Source organism: Arachis stenosperma, chromosome 6, assembly GCF_014773155.1.
Source record: "Arachis stenosperma cultivar V10309 chromosome 6, arast.V10309.gnm1.PFL2, whole genome shotgun sequence".
Taxonomy (NCBI): Eukaryota; Viridiplantae; Streptophyta; class Magnoliopsida; order Fabales; family Fabaceae; genus Arachis; species Arachis stenosperma.
The window spans coordinates 95,141,278-95,159,307 of NC_080382.1; the positions used below are offsets into that span (position 1 = coordinate 95,141,278).

General features: G+C 32.4%; 1 protein-coding gene and 1 non-coding gene across 2 annotated transcripts; one reads left to right on the top strand and one right to left on the bottom strand.

Moving 5' to 3' along the window:
* Positions 1–975: 975 nt before the first annotated feature.
* Positions 976–1,079, top strand: LOC130937732 (small nucleolar RNA R71). Its single transcript, XR_009068935.1, has one exon. It is a non-coding gene; the product is annotated as a small nucleolar RNA R71 (small nucleolar RNA).
* A 12,854-nt stretch (positions 1,080–13,933) lies between these two features.
* On the bottom strand, positions 13,934–17,213 carry LOC130936667 (vacuolar protein sorting-associated protein 55 homolog). The gene is made up of 5 exons (XM_057866781.1): positions 16,019–17,213; positions 15,877–15,928; positions 14,711–14,750; positions 14,540–14,624; positions 13,934–14,337 (listed from the first exon to the last, which is right to left on the bottom strand). The coding sequence occupies exons 1-5, from the start codon at positions 16,111–16,113 to the stop codon at positions 14,154–14,156; spliced, it is 456 nt and encodes a 151-aa protein (XP_057722764.1). The 5' UTR covers positions 16,114–17,213; the 3' UTR covers positions 13,934–14,153.
* Between the last annotated feature and the right edge of the window lie 817 nt (positions 17,214–18,030).

Genomic DNA, 18,030 nt, shown 5'->3' on the forward strand with positions numbered 1-18,030 from the left:
CTTCAGTGACATACTCATCCTCTTCAGAGGAAGAATACTCATCAGAGCTCATGAAAGGCAGAAGTAAGTCCAATGGAATCTCTATGGTCTCATTTTGAGCCTCAGATTCCTATGGTTCCTCATTGGGGAACTCAGTGGAGGTCAGTGCACGCCCATTGAGGTCTTCCTCAGTGGCGTTCACTTCCTCTCCTTCCTCTCCAAATTCGGCCATGTTGATGGCCTTGCATTCTCCTTTTGGATTTTCTTCTGTATTGCTTGGGAGAGTACTAGGAGGGAGTTCAGTAATTTTCTTGCTCAACTGTCCCACTTGTGCCTCCAAATTCCTAATGGAGGACCGTGTTTCAGTCATGAAACTTTGAGTGGTTTTGATTAGATCAGAGACCATGGTTGCTAAGTCAGAGGGGTTCTGCTTAGAATTCTCTGTCTGTTGCTGAGAAGATGATGGAAAAGGCTTGCCATTGCTAAACCTATTTCTTCCACCAATTATTGTTGTTGAAACCTTGTTGAGGTCTCTCTTGATTCTTCCATGAGAAATTTGGGTGATTTCTCCATGAAGAATTATAGGTGTTTCCATAGGGTTCTCCTAGGTAATTCACCTCTTCCATTGAAGGGTTCTCAGGATCATAGGCTTCTTCTTCAGATGAAGCATCCTTAGTACTGCTTGGTGCATTTTGCATTCCAGACAGACTTTGAGAGATCAAATTGACTTGTTGAGTCAATATCTTGTTCTGAGCCAGAATGGCATTCAGGGCATCAATCTCAAGAACTCCTTTCTTCTGATTAGTCCCATTGTTCACAGGATTCCTTTCAGAAGTGTACATGAATTGGTTATTTGCAACCATTTCAATCAGCTCTTGAGCTTCTGTAGGCGTCTTCTTCAGATGAAGAGATCCTCCAGCAGAGCTATCCAAAGATATCTTGGATAGTTCAGAGAGACCATCATAGAAAATACCTATGATGCTCCATTCAGAAAGCATGTCAGATGGACATTTTCTGATCAATTGTTTGTATCTTTCCCAAGCTTCATAGAGGGATTCTCCATCCTTCTGTCTGAAGGTTTGGACTTCCACTCTAAGCTTACTCAATTTTTGAGGTGGAAAGAACTTTGCCAAGAAGGCATTGACTAGCTTTTCCCATGAGTCCAGGCTTTCTTTAGGTTGTGAGTCCAACCATGTTCTAGCTCTGTCTCTTACAGCAAAAGGGAATAGCATTAGTCTGTAGACCTCAGGGTCAACCCCATTAGTCTTGACAGTGTCACAGATTTGCAAGAATTCAGCTAAAAACTGATGAGGATCTTCCAATGGATGTCCATGAAACTTGCAATTCTGTTGCATTAGAGAAACTAATTGAGGCTTAAGCTCAAAGTTGTTTGCTCCAATGGCAGGGATAGAGATGCTTATCCCATAGAAGTCGGGAGTAGGTGCAGTAAAGTCACCCAGCACCTTCCTTGCATTGTTTGCATTGTTGTTGTTTTCGGCTGCCATGGGTTCTTCTTCTTTGAAGATTTCTGTTAGGTCCTCTATAGAGAGTTGTGCCTTAGCTTCTCTTAGCTTTTGCTTCAAGGTCCTTTCAGGTTCAGGGTCAGCTTCAACAAGAATGCTTTTGTCTTTGTTCCTGCTCATATGAAAGAGAAGAGAACAAGAAAATGTGGAATCCTCTATGTCACAGTATAGAGATTCCTTGAGGTGTCAGAGGAAAAGAAAAGTAGAAGACAGAAGTAGAAAATTCGAACTTATCAAAGAAGAAGGAGTTCGAATTTTTCATTAAGGAATAGTGTTAGTCCATAAATAGAAGGATGTTAGAAGAAAGGAAGTAATTTTCGAAAATTAAGTAAAAGATTTTGAAAACATTTTGAAAAACACTAATTAATTTTCGAAAATAAGAGTGGGAAAGAAATCAAGTGATTTTTGAAAAAGATTTTGAAATTAGAAGTCAAAAAGATTTGATTGAAAACTATTTTGAAAAAGATGAGGTTAAGAAGATATGATTGGTTTTAAAAATATGTGATTGAAAAGATATGATTTGAAAACAATTTTAAAAAGATTTGATTTTAAAAATTAATAACTTGGCTATCAAGAAAAGATATGATTCAAACATTAAACCTTTCTCAACAGAAAAGGCAACATACTTGAAATGTTGAATCAAATCATTAATTGATAGCAAGTATCTTTGAAAAAGGAAAGAAATTGATTTTAAAAACATTTGATTGAAAAGATATGATTTGAAAAAGATTTGATTTTGAAAAACTTTGAAAACTTGAAAAAAAATTGATTTGAAAACAAAATCTTCCTTCTTGTGCCATCCTGGCGTTAAACGCCCAGAATGGTGCACATTCTGGCGTTTAACGCCCAAAACTATACCCTTTTGGGCGTTAAACGCCCAACCAGGTACCCTGGCTGGCGTTTAAACGCCAGTCTGTCCTTCTTCACTAGGCGTTTTAAACGCCCAGCTTTTTCTGTGTAATTCCTCTGCTGTATGTTCTGAATCTTCAATTCTCTGTATTATTGACTTGAGAAGACACAAATTAAAAATATTTTTGGATTTTTTTTAATAATCAAAATGCAACTAAAATCAAATAACAATGCATGCAAGACACCAAACTTAGCAGTTTGTATACTACTGACACTAATGAGAATGCATATGAGACACACAAAACACTCAAGTCAAGAGAATTTAAAGATTAGAGTAAGAAATCATCAATAACATCTTGAAGATCCTTAAGAAACATGAATGAATGCATGCAATTGACGCCAAACTTAAGATGAGACACCAGACTCAAACAAGAAACATAAAATATTTTTGGTTTTTTTTATGATTTTGTAATTTTTTTTTTGTGCTTTTTCGAAAATTACATGAAAAGAAAATAAAGGTATCAAAATTCTTAATGAGAATTCCAGGAATCATGCAATGTTAGTCTAAAGCTTTAGTCTAAAGGAATTAGACATGGCTAGCCAAGCTTCAGCAGGACATTGCATTCAAGAGCTAAATTGATGAGAATCAATCAGCTTTGGTGATGATAAGAACATCACCTTGAAACACTAGAATTCATTCTTAAGAACTCTGAAAAAAAAATACCTAATCTAAGCAACAAGATGAACCGTCAGTTGTCCATACACAAAACAATCCCCGGCAACGGCGCCAAAAACTTGGTGCGCGAAATTGTGATCACTACACAACTTTGCACAACTAACCAGCAAGTGCACTGGGTCGTCCAAGTAATACCTTACGCGAGTAAGGGTCGATCCCACGGAGATTGTTGGTATGAAGCAAGCTATGGTCACCTTGTAAATCTTAGTCAGGCAGACTCAAATGGGTATAGTGATATACGAATAAAGCATAAAGATAAAGATAGAGGTACTTATGTAATTCATTGGTAGGAACTTCAGATAAGCGTATGAAGATGCCTTCCCTTCCGTCTCTCTGCTTTCCTACTGTCTTCATCCAATCCTTCTTACTCCTTTCCATGGCAAGCTTATGTAGGGTTTCACCGTTGTCAGTGGCTACCTCCCATCCTCTCAGTGAAAATGTTCCTATGCTCTGTCACAGCATATGGCTAATCAGCTGTCGGTTCTCGGTCAGGCCGGAATAGAATCCAGTGATTCTTTTGCGTCTGTCACTAACGCCCCGCCTGCTAGGAGTTTGAAGCACGTCACAGTCATTCAATCATTGAATCCTACTCAGAATACCACAGACAAGGTTAGACCTTCCAGATTCTCTTGAATGCCGCCATCAGTTCTCGCCTATACCACGAAGATTCCGGTTAAAGAATCCAAGAGATAAACACTAGAGCCTTGGTTGCTTGTAGAACAGAGTGGTTGTCAGTCACTTTGTTCATAAGTGAGAATGATGATGAGTGTCACGGATCATCACATTCATCAAGTTGAAGAACAAGTGATATCTTGGACAAAGAACAAGCGGAATTGAATAGAAGAACAATAGTAATTGCATTAATACTCGAGGTACAGCAGAGCTCCACACCTTAATCTATGGTGTGTAGAAACTCCACCGTTGAAAATACATAAGAACAAGGTCTAGGCATGGCCGAATGGCCAGCCTCCCAAAGAGGGTTCAATCATAAAAACATGATCAAAAGCTCTCTAATACAATAGCAAAAGGTCCTACTTATAGAAAACTAGTAGCCTAGGGTGTACAGAGATGAGTAAATGACATAAAAATCCACTTCCGGGCCCACTTGGTGTGTGCTTGGGCTGAGCAATGAAGCAATTTTGTGTAGAGACTCTTCTTGGAGTTAAACGCCAGCTTTTATGCCAGTTTGGGCGTTTAACCCCCATTTAGGTGCCAGTTCCAGCGTTTAACGCTGGAATTTCTGAGGGTGACTTTGAACGCCGGTTTGGGCCATCAAATCTTGGGCAAAGTATGGACTATCATATATTGCTGGAAAGCCCAGGATGTCTACTTTCCAACGCCATTGAGAGCGCGCCAATTGGGCTTCTGTAGCTCCAGAAAATCCACTTCGAGTGCAGGGAGGTCAGAATCCAACAGCATCTGCAGTCCTTTTCAGTCTCTGGATCAGATTTTTGCTCAGGTCCCTCAATTTCAGCCAGAAAATACCTGAAATCACAGAAAAACACACAAACTCATAGTAAAGTCCAGAAAAGTGAATTTTAACTAAAAACTAATAAAAATATACTAAAAACTAACTAGATCATACTAAAAACATACTAAAAACAATGTCAAAAAGGGTACAAATTATCCGCTCATCACACACATAGCAACAATTTCAAAATTATAATACAAATGCTACTAAAGTACCAATTCCAGTTGCCTGAATGCGCTTATTAGCCTCTTCCAGTCTTTTATTTATAGCTTCAACTGACACCATACGAACCTAAAAGGAAATCACAGAAGAACGTCATGAAACATCATAATAACATCATTTATTTCAATTATAATAAATAGCTAAAGCAAGCCAACAACATCAAATTATTTGAAAGATATTGTCAACCAAATCAAAAAAAAATAAAAAATCAGAACAAATAATCAGAACCAACAAGAAATAATCATAACCGAAAATCCTAAAAACAATCAAAACAGAAACAAATCCTCAGAAAAAAAATCAGAACAAATAAATAAAAAATCATAAAAAAAATTAAATAATTTAAAGCTTAGCAAAATGAGAAAAAAATCAAATAATTAGAAGTTTAGACAAATAAATAAAATAGAAAATCAAGTTAAAACCCTAAACCAAGAATCGAATCTTTACCGCCGACGCCAGTGATGCATCCGGCGCCGAGCTCGGCGGAGACGCCACCGATCGTTTCCTTCAGGATCCTGCCGCCGATTCATGGATAAACACCAGAGCCATTGGCACTAGCAGAATGAAGGTTGGCGCTGACAGGTTGCCGCTGATAAGTGGCACTGACGAGTGGTGCTGACGGTTGGCGCGACGCAAGTGAGAGAGGGAGACGGTAGCGTGGGGCATGAGCGACGAGGGAGGGATGTATGTAGGTGCTGCGACGGGTTGGAGGGAGCGGTTGTGACGGGTTGAGAGAGGGAGACAATGGCGTTGTTGGGAGAGGGAGTTATGGCTGTGAACGGGTTGTAGAGATGAGAAGGGTGAGTGACGACGAGCTAGGGTTAAATGATTTTCGAAATAGTAAAGTAGTGTATGTTGTTAATGTTATCATTTCTACTCTAGGTTTATAAGTTAAAACTTAGAAAAAAATTAAAGTCTGAAAAAAATGGGAGGGAAACTAAATTTTGGAAGGAGGGAACTCTATCGGTACGCTTTTGTAGAGTGCCCAAATAAACACAGGATATGGGTACACTTTAAAAAGGTGACCATTGGAAGACTAACTAGCTATGCTTTTCAAGCGTGTCGGTTTCCCTCTATGGCTACACTTTTCAAGCGTGGCAAAAAAAGCGTGGCCAAATCACAAATCATTGGTAACCCTCATAAAAACGTGCCGATTTTTTTCTATGACTACGCTTTTTAAGTGTAGTAAAAAAAAGCGTGGCCAAATAACAAATTAGTGACCACCCTTACAAAAGCGTGGCCATTAACCACTTTTGACCATGCTTTAAAAGCGTGACAAGAAAAAAGTGTCTCGATAGATTTTTTCTTGTAGTGACACGAGTTTGTTTATATATATATATATATATAACTATCTTTGATGAGGGACGTAAGTGGAAAGAGAAAGATAAGGTGTGCTTGTCAAGGTGAAATTTGAACGACTTTAATTTTATAAAATTGATTTTAGGTAAAAATAATTTTATACTAATATAATTTATATTTGATAATTCTATACAAAATTAATTTTGATAGAATAAATATTATTTGGATAATGTTAATTAAAATTATTTTTAAATTGTTTTCTCTCAAAGATAATTGATATTATTGCAATTTCAATGAAGTAATCACAATACATCTAATGTTAAGTGCATAATGGCAGCAAAATAAATACAGAGGGGATCTCCCAATTAAAACCACAGAGAACTAACCAAAATGCATAATAGTAGTAAATAGAGCATTTCAGTGCCCAAAGTTCCTCTTCTTTGTTCGAAAGGAGGATTATTGCAATGTCTTCCATGTCTTGCAAATTTTTCTGCAAACAATAGTGTTCAGGATAGAACTTCTCCAAGCTTAACGTTTCTACTTTCAAAAATCATCAATTTCTAGCTAGCCATACTAATAGGTTTGCCATTTGTGACCTTTTCTCTTTGAAATCTGTTTTTCTTTTGAGATTGTCTATTAACTACTTCCATCATTGCCATTCCTCTAGATACGAATTTTTGGGTATTACACTTGCTATCAGAGATTTGTTCCACACCTCTTGGATTTATAGAGACATCATCAGAGTATGCAAAAAAGTTTTGGCCATTGACAAACACTTGGGACAAAGTTCGCTAATCTGAGAGAATCATTGATGTAGCTTTGCCCTCACCGCCAAACCTTTATGTATGAATTTCCAAACAAATGATTTTACTTAAGGTTAGAATTTCAACTTTTATGTAGATTAGTTGAATCTTTCTCGAATTTTATAGGAATCAAGAGAGCCATTTGTGGATTGTGATATTGACAGATAATGAATACAATATTCACTTTAAATGTTCCATTAGATATGGAATCATGAAGTCTTAAATGAAGTTGTACACTCAATTAAATAGTGAGTTTATTTTCTTTTCTTTTTTTTTTGTCAATTATTCTGTGTCAATTTAAAAATAACATGATTTAATTTTTCCACAATGTTAAAAATAGTATGGAATGGCCTAGTGAAGAGTTTATGTAGTTATTAGCACGCTTTTTAAGCGTAATCATATCTTCTTGTAGTAATCAATAACCACGCTTATTAAGTGTAGTCATATCTTTTTTTATTGGCACGCTTAAAAAGTATAGTCATATCTTTTTTATTGGCACGCTTCTAAAAGTGTGGCTGTCTGTCCACTTTTTGGTACGCTCATAAAGCGTGGCTATAGAGTTATACATACGGCCACGGTTTTAAGCATTGTAATAGATGAAAGCATGGCAAAAAATAAAGTGTGCCAATAGATCGACAAAAGTGTGGCAATAGAACTACCAGCACGTTTGCAGATGTAACCCTTTCAAAAGTATACCGATAACTAAAAAAGCGTGGCAAAAAATTATCCCACACTTTTTTGCACTTTTCGGCACGCTTTAAAAGCGTGGCAAAAAACTAATTTTTTGTAATGAGTTTTATTTTGACGAGATTACTTTATTATGTTTTTAGCGTCATAATTTTTTGGATTATACTGTAATTTTTATTTTAATGACATATTTAGTTTTCATTAATTTTTATTTAATTTTAATTACGTTATAATGATGATAATTACAGTTAAAAATATTTTAAAAAATTAATTTTTTATTTAAAAGAATTAAAAAATATTACCGTAAGATCATTCTGACATCTTTTTATTTTTTAAATTAAATTTTATTAAATAATACTATCGTCTGATTTTTTTTATAGTAACAACATACCAAAATGGCTATTTTGCAACTCTTACTATCAGAATTTTTTTTTTACAGTAATTAACATCAGAATGCATAAATCTGCCGATAATTGTTTATCAACGATCTTTATACTATTTTTGACGATAAATTTATCTATAATAATATTATTGTCGAATTTTTTTGGAGAATCTAATGGTAATTCTGACAATTTTAAAAGTTTTTTTTTAGTGATTTTTATTTTTAATAATGACCTCTTGACTTGTGTTTCTAATGACTACGATGAAGTTTGTTCTAGCTACTACTAGTCTATGTGCTACTATAGCCGACAAGAGTCTAACAATTAACCAAAATACAAGTTGATTATGCATTTATGCTCTTGTTGGTACACGAAGTCTTCTTAACCTTGGCATTATATTGTATTGTGGGACCTACGTCAAGTGAAATCAATAATAGAAAATGACATTATTATGCGTTGTAAAATAATTCAGGTGTGTTATTTGTATATCCAGTGCTGTTTAAATTCCTATCTGGCTAAATTTGATGAGAACCTAAATAGTGTTTTTGTATTTGTATTGAAAAGATTGGAGACATTATATTAACAATCTCAGCAGTCAGCACATCATCTATTATCGGATGAAATATGAATTCTCACCCCAATTTCTTGTAAGTTATGATTTATGAGTTAAATAATCTTTACTAAAATTGTTCTACCTCCTCGATATTAAAATAAGACGAGAGAAATGTGGAATCAACAAGTGGTTCTTATAACAAACAGGAATTTTTTGAAAAAATATATAATTTTTTGAAAAGAAAAAATAATGTTTTTACAAAAAACACAAAAATTTTATATAAATAAGATAATATGAAAAAGAGAAAGAGAAGAAAAAATGTACTGTGAGGTAAAATAAAGAGATAGAAAAAGAAAGATGAAAAAAATGAAACAGCAAAAAAAAAGACAAAAACAGTAGAAAAGAAAATAAAATGAAAAGCGAAAAGATGGAAAAAGAAAAAAAAAAGAATAGCAGAAAAAAGAAAAAAAAAAGGAAAGAAAAGAAGCTAACAACAGCAGAAGCCAAATATTGATACAAAATCACAAATTCACTGAACATTTTTCTACTATAGCACTATAAATTCGAACAAATATTGAAATTTGAACATAAATAAACTTTTAAGTTAGGCATGAAGAATTGCGGGAAAAAAGGCTGGGGTTGCTTGACCCAAGTTGGGAGAAAATGTACGTAAAATATGTGATGTGCGAGCAGTGCACTAACGCGTTTCAATCATCACATTTTTGGATTGTTTATTCGAAAACGAACAACTACACTCTGCAAGTACATCAGACACGAGGAAGTAGGAACCCACAAAAACCAATGGCCATCAAAGGCATCAATTAGGATTTTCCTGAGTAATTTCATTCACAAGTCAGTAAGTCACGACTCGTATTGTTTCTCGTAAACTTTTAAGAAATTATTTTTTTTTTTGAGTTATTTTTTTTAAAATTTTATGAAAAAATAAAAGTAATTTTATATTTGGATATTTTATATAAAAAAATCTTTTTATTTATTAATTATGTTTGTGTATAATAATATAAAAGTATATTTTTGTTTATTTATTATATGAAAAGCATTTTTTTTTAAAAAAAGATCTTTTAAAAAAAGATGTAAATTACAGTTTTTCAAAAAAGATTTTTTATTTTTTTAGTGTTTTTACTTTTACTACTAGAAATTTGCCAAACACGCTAAAAAAAAATTTTTTTTCATTAAAGATATTTTTTTATCAAACTAATGACGCCCAAACAAGCACTTAACCTACTAACGGTATTATTGATTTTTTTTACATTATAAATTTAAAAATATTATGTATATACTAAAATTAGTTATTAAAAATAGTTATATATTTATATATAGATATATATATTATTTAACTTATTTTTAATTTTGTATTTGATATCTGTTTTTGCTATATACCTAACTCGAATAAAAAATATTTTTATTCATAAAAAAATAATACTACATAACTAATAAAATTGATTATTTTTTGATATTTAACCAATACTTTAAACAGTAAATACTAAATTTTAAAATTTAAATTTTAAATTTTAAAAATATAAAAATAAAATATTAATCAAATATTGACTAATATTAATAAAAAATATTAACTGCCTAATATTTCTTTTTATAAAAATTGTTAAATGATATTTATAAATCTTAAAAAAACATTAGATCCATATCTAAAGTAGAAAACAAATATTCCTTATGTTGAATTATATGTTGGACAGAATACATATTACAAAAAATCATAAATGAATAGAATTAGAAAATTTGGAATCTTTTTCGTTTTTAAATATACATAAAATATGTTACAATCTAGTGAAATATTTCTCTTTTTCGAATAAATTTAAACACATATTGAATTTAAAAATATTTTCATGAAAATATTTTTTTAATGTATCTTTTTTTTATATCTATATTTCATATTTAAAACATCCATAAAAAAACAACTAATAGACCACAAAAAGAGAAAAACTAACTACAACAGCACTATCATTGTCATCACAGTCATACATTATAAGTTGGCTGCGACTCTAGTGGCCGCGGTAGTGGTGGTTAGCCGTGACTATCGGTTGACTAACCAATAAGATGGTAACAAGTAGAGTATGCATTGGTGTCCTTAACTTGTATTTAAGTGTCTAAACACAGTAACTGTTTTTTATTTACTGCAAAGATATTTTTGTAAATAAGTGATGTCCTAAAAGATAAGAATGTCAATTTGTGAAATGGATTTGGGGAAGAAATGGTATGGTCGACGTCTACCGAAAATTGACGAGATGCATAACGAACATTGTCGGACAAAATTAGCTCGAAGTGGAGGAAGGTCACACTGGTTATGTGTCGAATGTTGTGGCTTTATTCACTGTAGCCATAGCCAAAGATGGAAGTTGATTTTAAACTCAGTGGTGTGTTAATGGTTGAAGAAGTGGAAGAATGTAGCACTGGTCCATCTGTGAAAGGCGTTTGATAGTTCCCTGTGTTATAGGATCGGCGTCATCGAATTTTTTTGGGCTGTTTGAGTATCCGAAGCAGAAGGGAGTAACTGCTGAAAGTGACCGTGATTGGAGTTCTGAGTTGTTTTCAGGTTGAAGAGTGCTTCCTTTTTTTCTCTGGGACATGGAAGATGGATCTTTGTTAGTCCAAATGGGTTAAAGTTTTTTTTTTTTTGGTCAAAATAGATTTGGATTTTGGCTTACAGTTTGTGATTGATGAGTTATTTGTCTAAGTTATTCAAGGAGATATCTCTGTGTTGCTATTTTTATTGATGATGTTTTTTTATTTTCAATTTTTTCATTTTCTTCTTTCATCTAGTTTTTTATTTATTTTTTTTTATCAAAACTTCTTCTGTTAATTTAAAGAATTATGCTAAGTGTATATTAAAATCAGCTATCAAAATCAATTATTAGTATAAAATATATGTTAAAATATAAATATATATTAAAAATAAATTAAATCACATATATTTTTATACATAAATAAATTGATGATTAATTTTAGTAACTGATTTTAGTGTACAAATAACATTTTTGTAATTTAAATTCTACATATAATTTCTTTTATTTTTGTACAAGTTTAATTGATTGTTTAAACTAAATAGCACTCTCAAAGTTACCCCCATGCCTCAATATTAGCCACATGCAATCAAATTTGTTAGTCAATTCACTACGTATTGCATCGTTAAGATCAACTTAAAATAGCCACGCTAGCCACATAACACAACTAGGCACCATGACCACACCTTTTTATAATTTTTATCTATATATAGTAGAAGAACAGTCGTTATTCTTACATAAAATAATTAAATCAGAAAAAAAAAAAAGATAAAATAAAAAGATCATATTAATAAATAGTTGTTATAATATAGATAAATAATTATGGATTAATCTTTACATACAAGTGTTTCTACTATACAAGTCTTACAAGTCCTCTAATTGATATTACGCTCAAACGCGCCTCTAATAGATTTTTAATTTTTGAAAGGATTTCGTTTCCTTTTTTCGAATTTCTTGCCTTTTCTTTCTCCTTCTTCGTTTATGTGCTTTTCTCTCTGTTCTCTTTCTTCGTTATTCTCGATTTTCATTATTTTTTGACATCAAGCTCTGAAATCGTTTTTGAAGTGTTTCATCTTCATCGTCGTATTTCTTCTCGTTCTTCTTTTGATTTTGCAACATTATGTATTTTTTTTTCTTTCTTTGATTTTTTCCTCCCAAAAAAAATTATGAGAATATGAAATAAGAAAATGAAGAAGAAGAAGCAGCAGCAGAAGATGAGAAGGAGAAATAGGAAAAGTTCTGAATTATGCATAAGGTGTACTTTAACGAATTTTGGGTGTATTTCTTAAATCCTTTAGGTGTATTTTTGTAATCCTTTGGGTATATTTCTCTAATCCTTTGGGTGTATTTCTATAATCGTTTGGGTGAATTCCTGTAACCGTTTGGGTGTATTTCTATAATCATTTGGGTGTATTTATGTAGTCGTTTGGGTGTATTTCTAAAGTTTCATTATCTTCAAAACGATTTCAAAGCTTGATTTCAGAAACCATGAAAATCGGGAAAAAAAAAACGAAGCAAGAATACCAGTGATAAACGCAGGTAAAACAACAAATGAAAAGGCGGAGAGAGAACGCACGAAGGAGATCGAACAAATTTAGCAAGAAACTCGTTTTCATGGAGGAAGAAGAAGAAGAAGAGTCGTTCATAATGCATGGTGAGTAGCGCGCTTTGGAAACAAGAAGTGGTTGAATAACGTGCGTGTATTTACTATTGAATGTAGGAGTGTAATGCGCGTGTGTTTTGTTGGATTTATGCCAACTTGCAAGACTTATAAGCCGAAAAGGTTTGTATGTATAGCAGGCCTCAATAATTATACTCTATGAAAAATAATACTAGAACCTCTCTTATAAATATATTTTACATCAAATAATTTTAATAATGAAATTACTATTTTAGAGTAAAAAGACTTTATAGTCTACACATCATGTCTTAAAATGTAAACTTTTAAACTTGGCGTGAATCAAGGTAATCTAATAATGTTGTTCCTAATTTCTCCATTCCCAAAAAACAAAAGGAAGAAATGCTATGCCGTGGCTAGTTTTATTTTTTAATTTAATTCAAATAATTGTGATTTGTATTATATCGATTTGAGTCTATTTCTTAATCAATCCGATTCAAACTATTATGATTTTGATTAGATTGATTCATATCTCAACTAAATTTTGAATTTTATAATTTAAAAAGTTTAATTATTAATTTTTTCAAAAATAGAATTACATCTAATCCAAATTTTAATTTTTTTAAAATTTTGTATTTTTAAAATGTAAATTTTTTCCAAAATTGAATAAATATCTAATTCAAATCATAAAATTTGAATTGAATTGGATTAAAACATAAGTTCAAATCAATTTTAAATCGTTTCAGTCAAATTTGATGAGATTGAAAATAAAATCAAACCTACACAATCCGAATACTTACAAATTGTATTGACTTTACCGTCTAAATCACAAATCAAACTGCAAACAACCGTGTTTATACTTATTTGCATACTTATTTCGTTTATTGTGATAATGAGAAACATAACAAAGTGTAAAAATATAAATAATTTAGAAATTAAGTGTAAATACAGAATCTAATTTATTTATTTATTAGAAATTTCCCAAAACCTTGGTCCTGTAATGACTTTTTCACGACTCAAGTCACACCATGCAGTGTCATGGAACCATCGCTGTGCCCCGTGGAAGATATTGCGTCTATTGTAATTGTAATTGTTACCATTCTTACTTAGGAGATTAATTATCTAATTTCATTGGTGATAATAAATGAATTTTCTTGATTTTTCTATCCTACCTTCGTTTACAATCTTACAAACTTCTCAATTAGGGTTTCAGGTTCTATCCACATTGAACTAAACGGGTGGAAGAACCGCCACTGAATTCATGGATATATGAACAACGTCATACAATCCAAATGGCAAATTCGTGTTCTCCATCAATGAAGGTTATCACACATATCTTGGTATAACTTTGACCATAAGGTAAATTACATGTAAAGCTTTACACATGGTTGATTATACATTCCTTTTATCATGGTTGTCATAATTTTCACAATGGATTTTCCATTTTTACTTCCAACCAACCCTAATGACTAGAGGATGTCAGGAATTTGAGGAAGCCGCTTTCACCAATCATCGTCGAGGCTCGCTTGGTGGAAACACATAACAGTACATATAAAAATGAAGAACGAGACAAGCTCAATGAGCATTGCTCCTGTCTCAATCATATGAGCATGCCTGAGGATTATAGGAATGGCTATACTCCCAACTGCGGATGCACCAGTTAAAAATTTAGCAGCATCTATCCAACTGCAATGTAATATCAGACATTATATGTCATACTTTGGAAACAAACTCAGATATGATATATCATATAAATGAGTAAACAGACATCCGTTGCAAAAGGCAGTGAAAATATAAATCAGAATAGCAAGTGCAAAAAGATATCTGACAATGTTCTATATAAAATCACAGCTTTTTCTGAATGCTTAAAGTCGACTGAGATACTTACCCCCCACCATCTCGGCTCATCAGAAAATGAGTGTTTCCACCACCAAAGAATAAGCAAGGCATAGGTACCAGCACATACATAAGAGCTGCAGATACAATGCTCTGGTCATTAACTTCTATTTTTTATTCCAGCTAATAAACAAGAAGTCCTGCTTATAGCTCTCTGACTCACCTGATAACATAGGCCACCAATTGCTGTATATTGCACACGCCTGCCACAGGAAATAAAGAGAAAATTGTTGAAATTTTAACAGTTGCGGTTCATACAACATGTAACATAAAAATAAAACATTAAAAACACATGCTATGTGAATACATAATGATCATTTTTTCTGTTCAACCAGATTTATAGGCCAATTATTCCAACATAAAATCCCACTCAATCCACTCCAAATAGATTTGGTGTCTCCAAGTTTGCGTACAGATTAGTAGCTTAGTGCTCAAATTCATTACAATATTCTATCAATGCCATTTGGATGGATCAAAGTTATCAGATATAAATTTTGCTGAAATAAAATGTTCTCCTTTTCTAGCAAATTTGTTTAAAATAAAAACCAATAAAGCACAAATAACCCACCAGCAACACAGCATATGAAATTTAAAAATACCAAGGTTCAATTGTCACTTGGAAGAGTCAATAACAGAGTGCTAGTTCTTGTAAAAATTGGTTTGATTAGATATGTATTCTCTAAATCCCCTACATCATTTATTTATGCATTATTAGAATTTACAACCCTTCTAATTCTATCTCCTGGCTAATCAAGCATCTAAACAATTGAAAGATTCTTTCCTCAACTTCCCACCGACCCACCCTATACTTTTGTGAATCAATTCTGTCTTTCCCATGTAAAAGACCTAACCATCTTTGATGTCAAGTGCGTTAAACATCAATATGAATATAACCAAACTTGACTCAGAGTGAGACAATGATTCAAAAACTCAAAAGTAATACAACTATGAAACTTTCTGCAAGCATGATGTCTATACTGCAGAACAAAAACCTTCTAGGCTCACCTGAAATACTTTTCAGGAAGACAGTATCACTTTTTAGAGTTTTATTTATGAAGTTTTCACCGAATATTCCAACAAGCATTACTGTTAGTGTGGTGGAATAAGTAGCAGGATACTTTTCTTAAAGATAGAAATATGTCCTGATCAAATATTTAGAATAATCCAACAACAAATAGAATACTCTTCAAAGCATAGTTGTTGACATCGAACCTAAACCGAGAAAATATATTTCTGAAAGTAAACAAAATGCCAGCAGTGAGCCACTACTAAGTTCACTATGAGCATTTAGTATAAGCACAAAAGATAGTCTCACTGTGGAAAGCATACCAGAATCTGTAGCAGAATGCTAGCTGAAAACATAAAAGCCAGCCCAGCAAGGCTGCACATGCAGAAAAAGAAATTAAAGATAATTTGGCGCATTTTGCAAGGTATCATAAACAGAGATCATGGAATTTAGCTTTGAACTTACACTGGAAAGACGAGGAACAGAGTCCAAGAACACCAATTTTGTAAGATCAGATAAAATGAAAAAAAGTCAGTAACATAATTATAGAAAGTTTTCATGGAGGCAAAAAAAGCAAGCACAGAAGATAAGATTATGAAAAATTAGTAGAAACAACTACAGCATCATTTCAGCCAAAGCAATATCATCTCCAAGGTTACAACTTGAATGATAATTGACAAATAGACAATAATATAAGATGAGTCAGCTGGCACAACATTAAACTCTGCCTACATTATGCATTTGAAAGCCATTATAAAACTTCCTTGTGTGTTCATGCAAATGGATCAAGGACTAAATTTAACCAAGAGTTAAAAAGAAATTAAGATATATACCTCTAAATTATAAAACTCATTCTACATACCCCACTTCTCAAGCAATCACATTATTTTCAATAGGTAACAACATTTTAGATAAAATTGTAAATTAGCAGTATGTTCCTTCCCAAAATGCCATTCCATTATTGGAGACAAGTACGATCCTACTAGTGCTTTAGCATCTGATAATTTGATTAATTTCTCCCCTGCAACCTTGCTTTATATTCTCAATTCTTACTTTCAAGCTCAAGCTCTAATCAATATTACAAATTATGTGCCATATCCGTGGTTTTCCACTGTATCAATGAAGTGCCTTTGACAATTAACATGAGTAACATAAATTTCCAAAATTTGGTCATAGCCTGGGCTAACTGAAATTGAAGTTGAAGCTAATGGATATTCCCCCTTTCTCGAAAAACAAACCTTTCGCCAAAGTTCTCTGTTCCTCGATCAATTTCATTAACCTAACAGAAAGATCACTCTTCTCTGACACTCTAAGTCTGTGTCATACCCCACAATTTTGCGAAAGAACGATGATCTCATACAGGAAATTATATTTCAAAACCCTAAACCGAGAATTAGCTTAATCCAGTAGTTGTAGAGAAACCGTATGCAACGATCGAAAGCGAAATTCGTGAGGGCAGTGAAAGTAAACGTGACCTAATAAAGAGGATCAAAGAGTTTAGAGTTGAAGCTAAAAAATTTGAGAAGACGTACCGTGTACCGTCATCGTCATGCTTCAGATTGGAGCTACCTTTTAACAAATTTTTGTACTCAACGCCGAAGATGGTTGCAAAGCTGAGTCTTTGATCCCCCAATTTTAGCCCAGTTTTTGTAAAATAAATAAAATTGGAATTATGAAACGTACCATCTATAAATAAAAATGGAGAACTAATATTTTTGGGCTAAGCTTTTTTTTTTTTGGTTGGATGTAAGATAGGTGATATATTTTAATATTGGAGTAAAGATTCAATTTGATTTTTATCTATTTTCATGAAGAATAAAGTATCTCTTGTCTAAAAAAAATAGACATTTTGGTTCTCAACTTGTTTATTTTAAGATAATACGATATTTTTTTTAAAAAGTTTATTAAATAATAAAAAAAATTAGTTTTGTGTGAATTTTATTTTTAATTTGTGGGTTTTAAATTTTCTATCAAATTCATTTTAAAAATATAATTAACTATGATTACTACTACCACCGTCTTCTTCATCCTTATTATTATTATTATTATTATCATTTCTACCTCTATTATGTCTATTGTGTAATCATACTTTATCACAATCGTTATCTCTTCTACTATCATCATCACCAATACAAATATCATTAACATTAATGTTATTTTATTTCATTTCTTGTTCGACGCTATTTTTTCTTTAAAAAATTTTCTTACTGCAATTACTTTTTTTCTGTAACATCAGTTTTAGCATGGTCTTTCTCCACTTAATTATCACCAGTAAAGGAATCTTTTAAAAATAAATTTATTAATAATTTTTGGGAGTTTAAAACCCTACAAAAATATAAATAAAATCCCCACAAAACTAATTTTGTTATTATTTAATGGATTTTTAACAAAGGGATCATATTGTCCTAAAATGAAAAGATTGAAGGCCGAAGTGCCCCTTTTTTTTAGAAGATGACTGGGTATAGAATGGTACAATC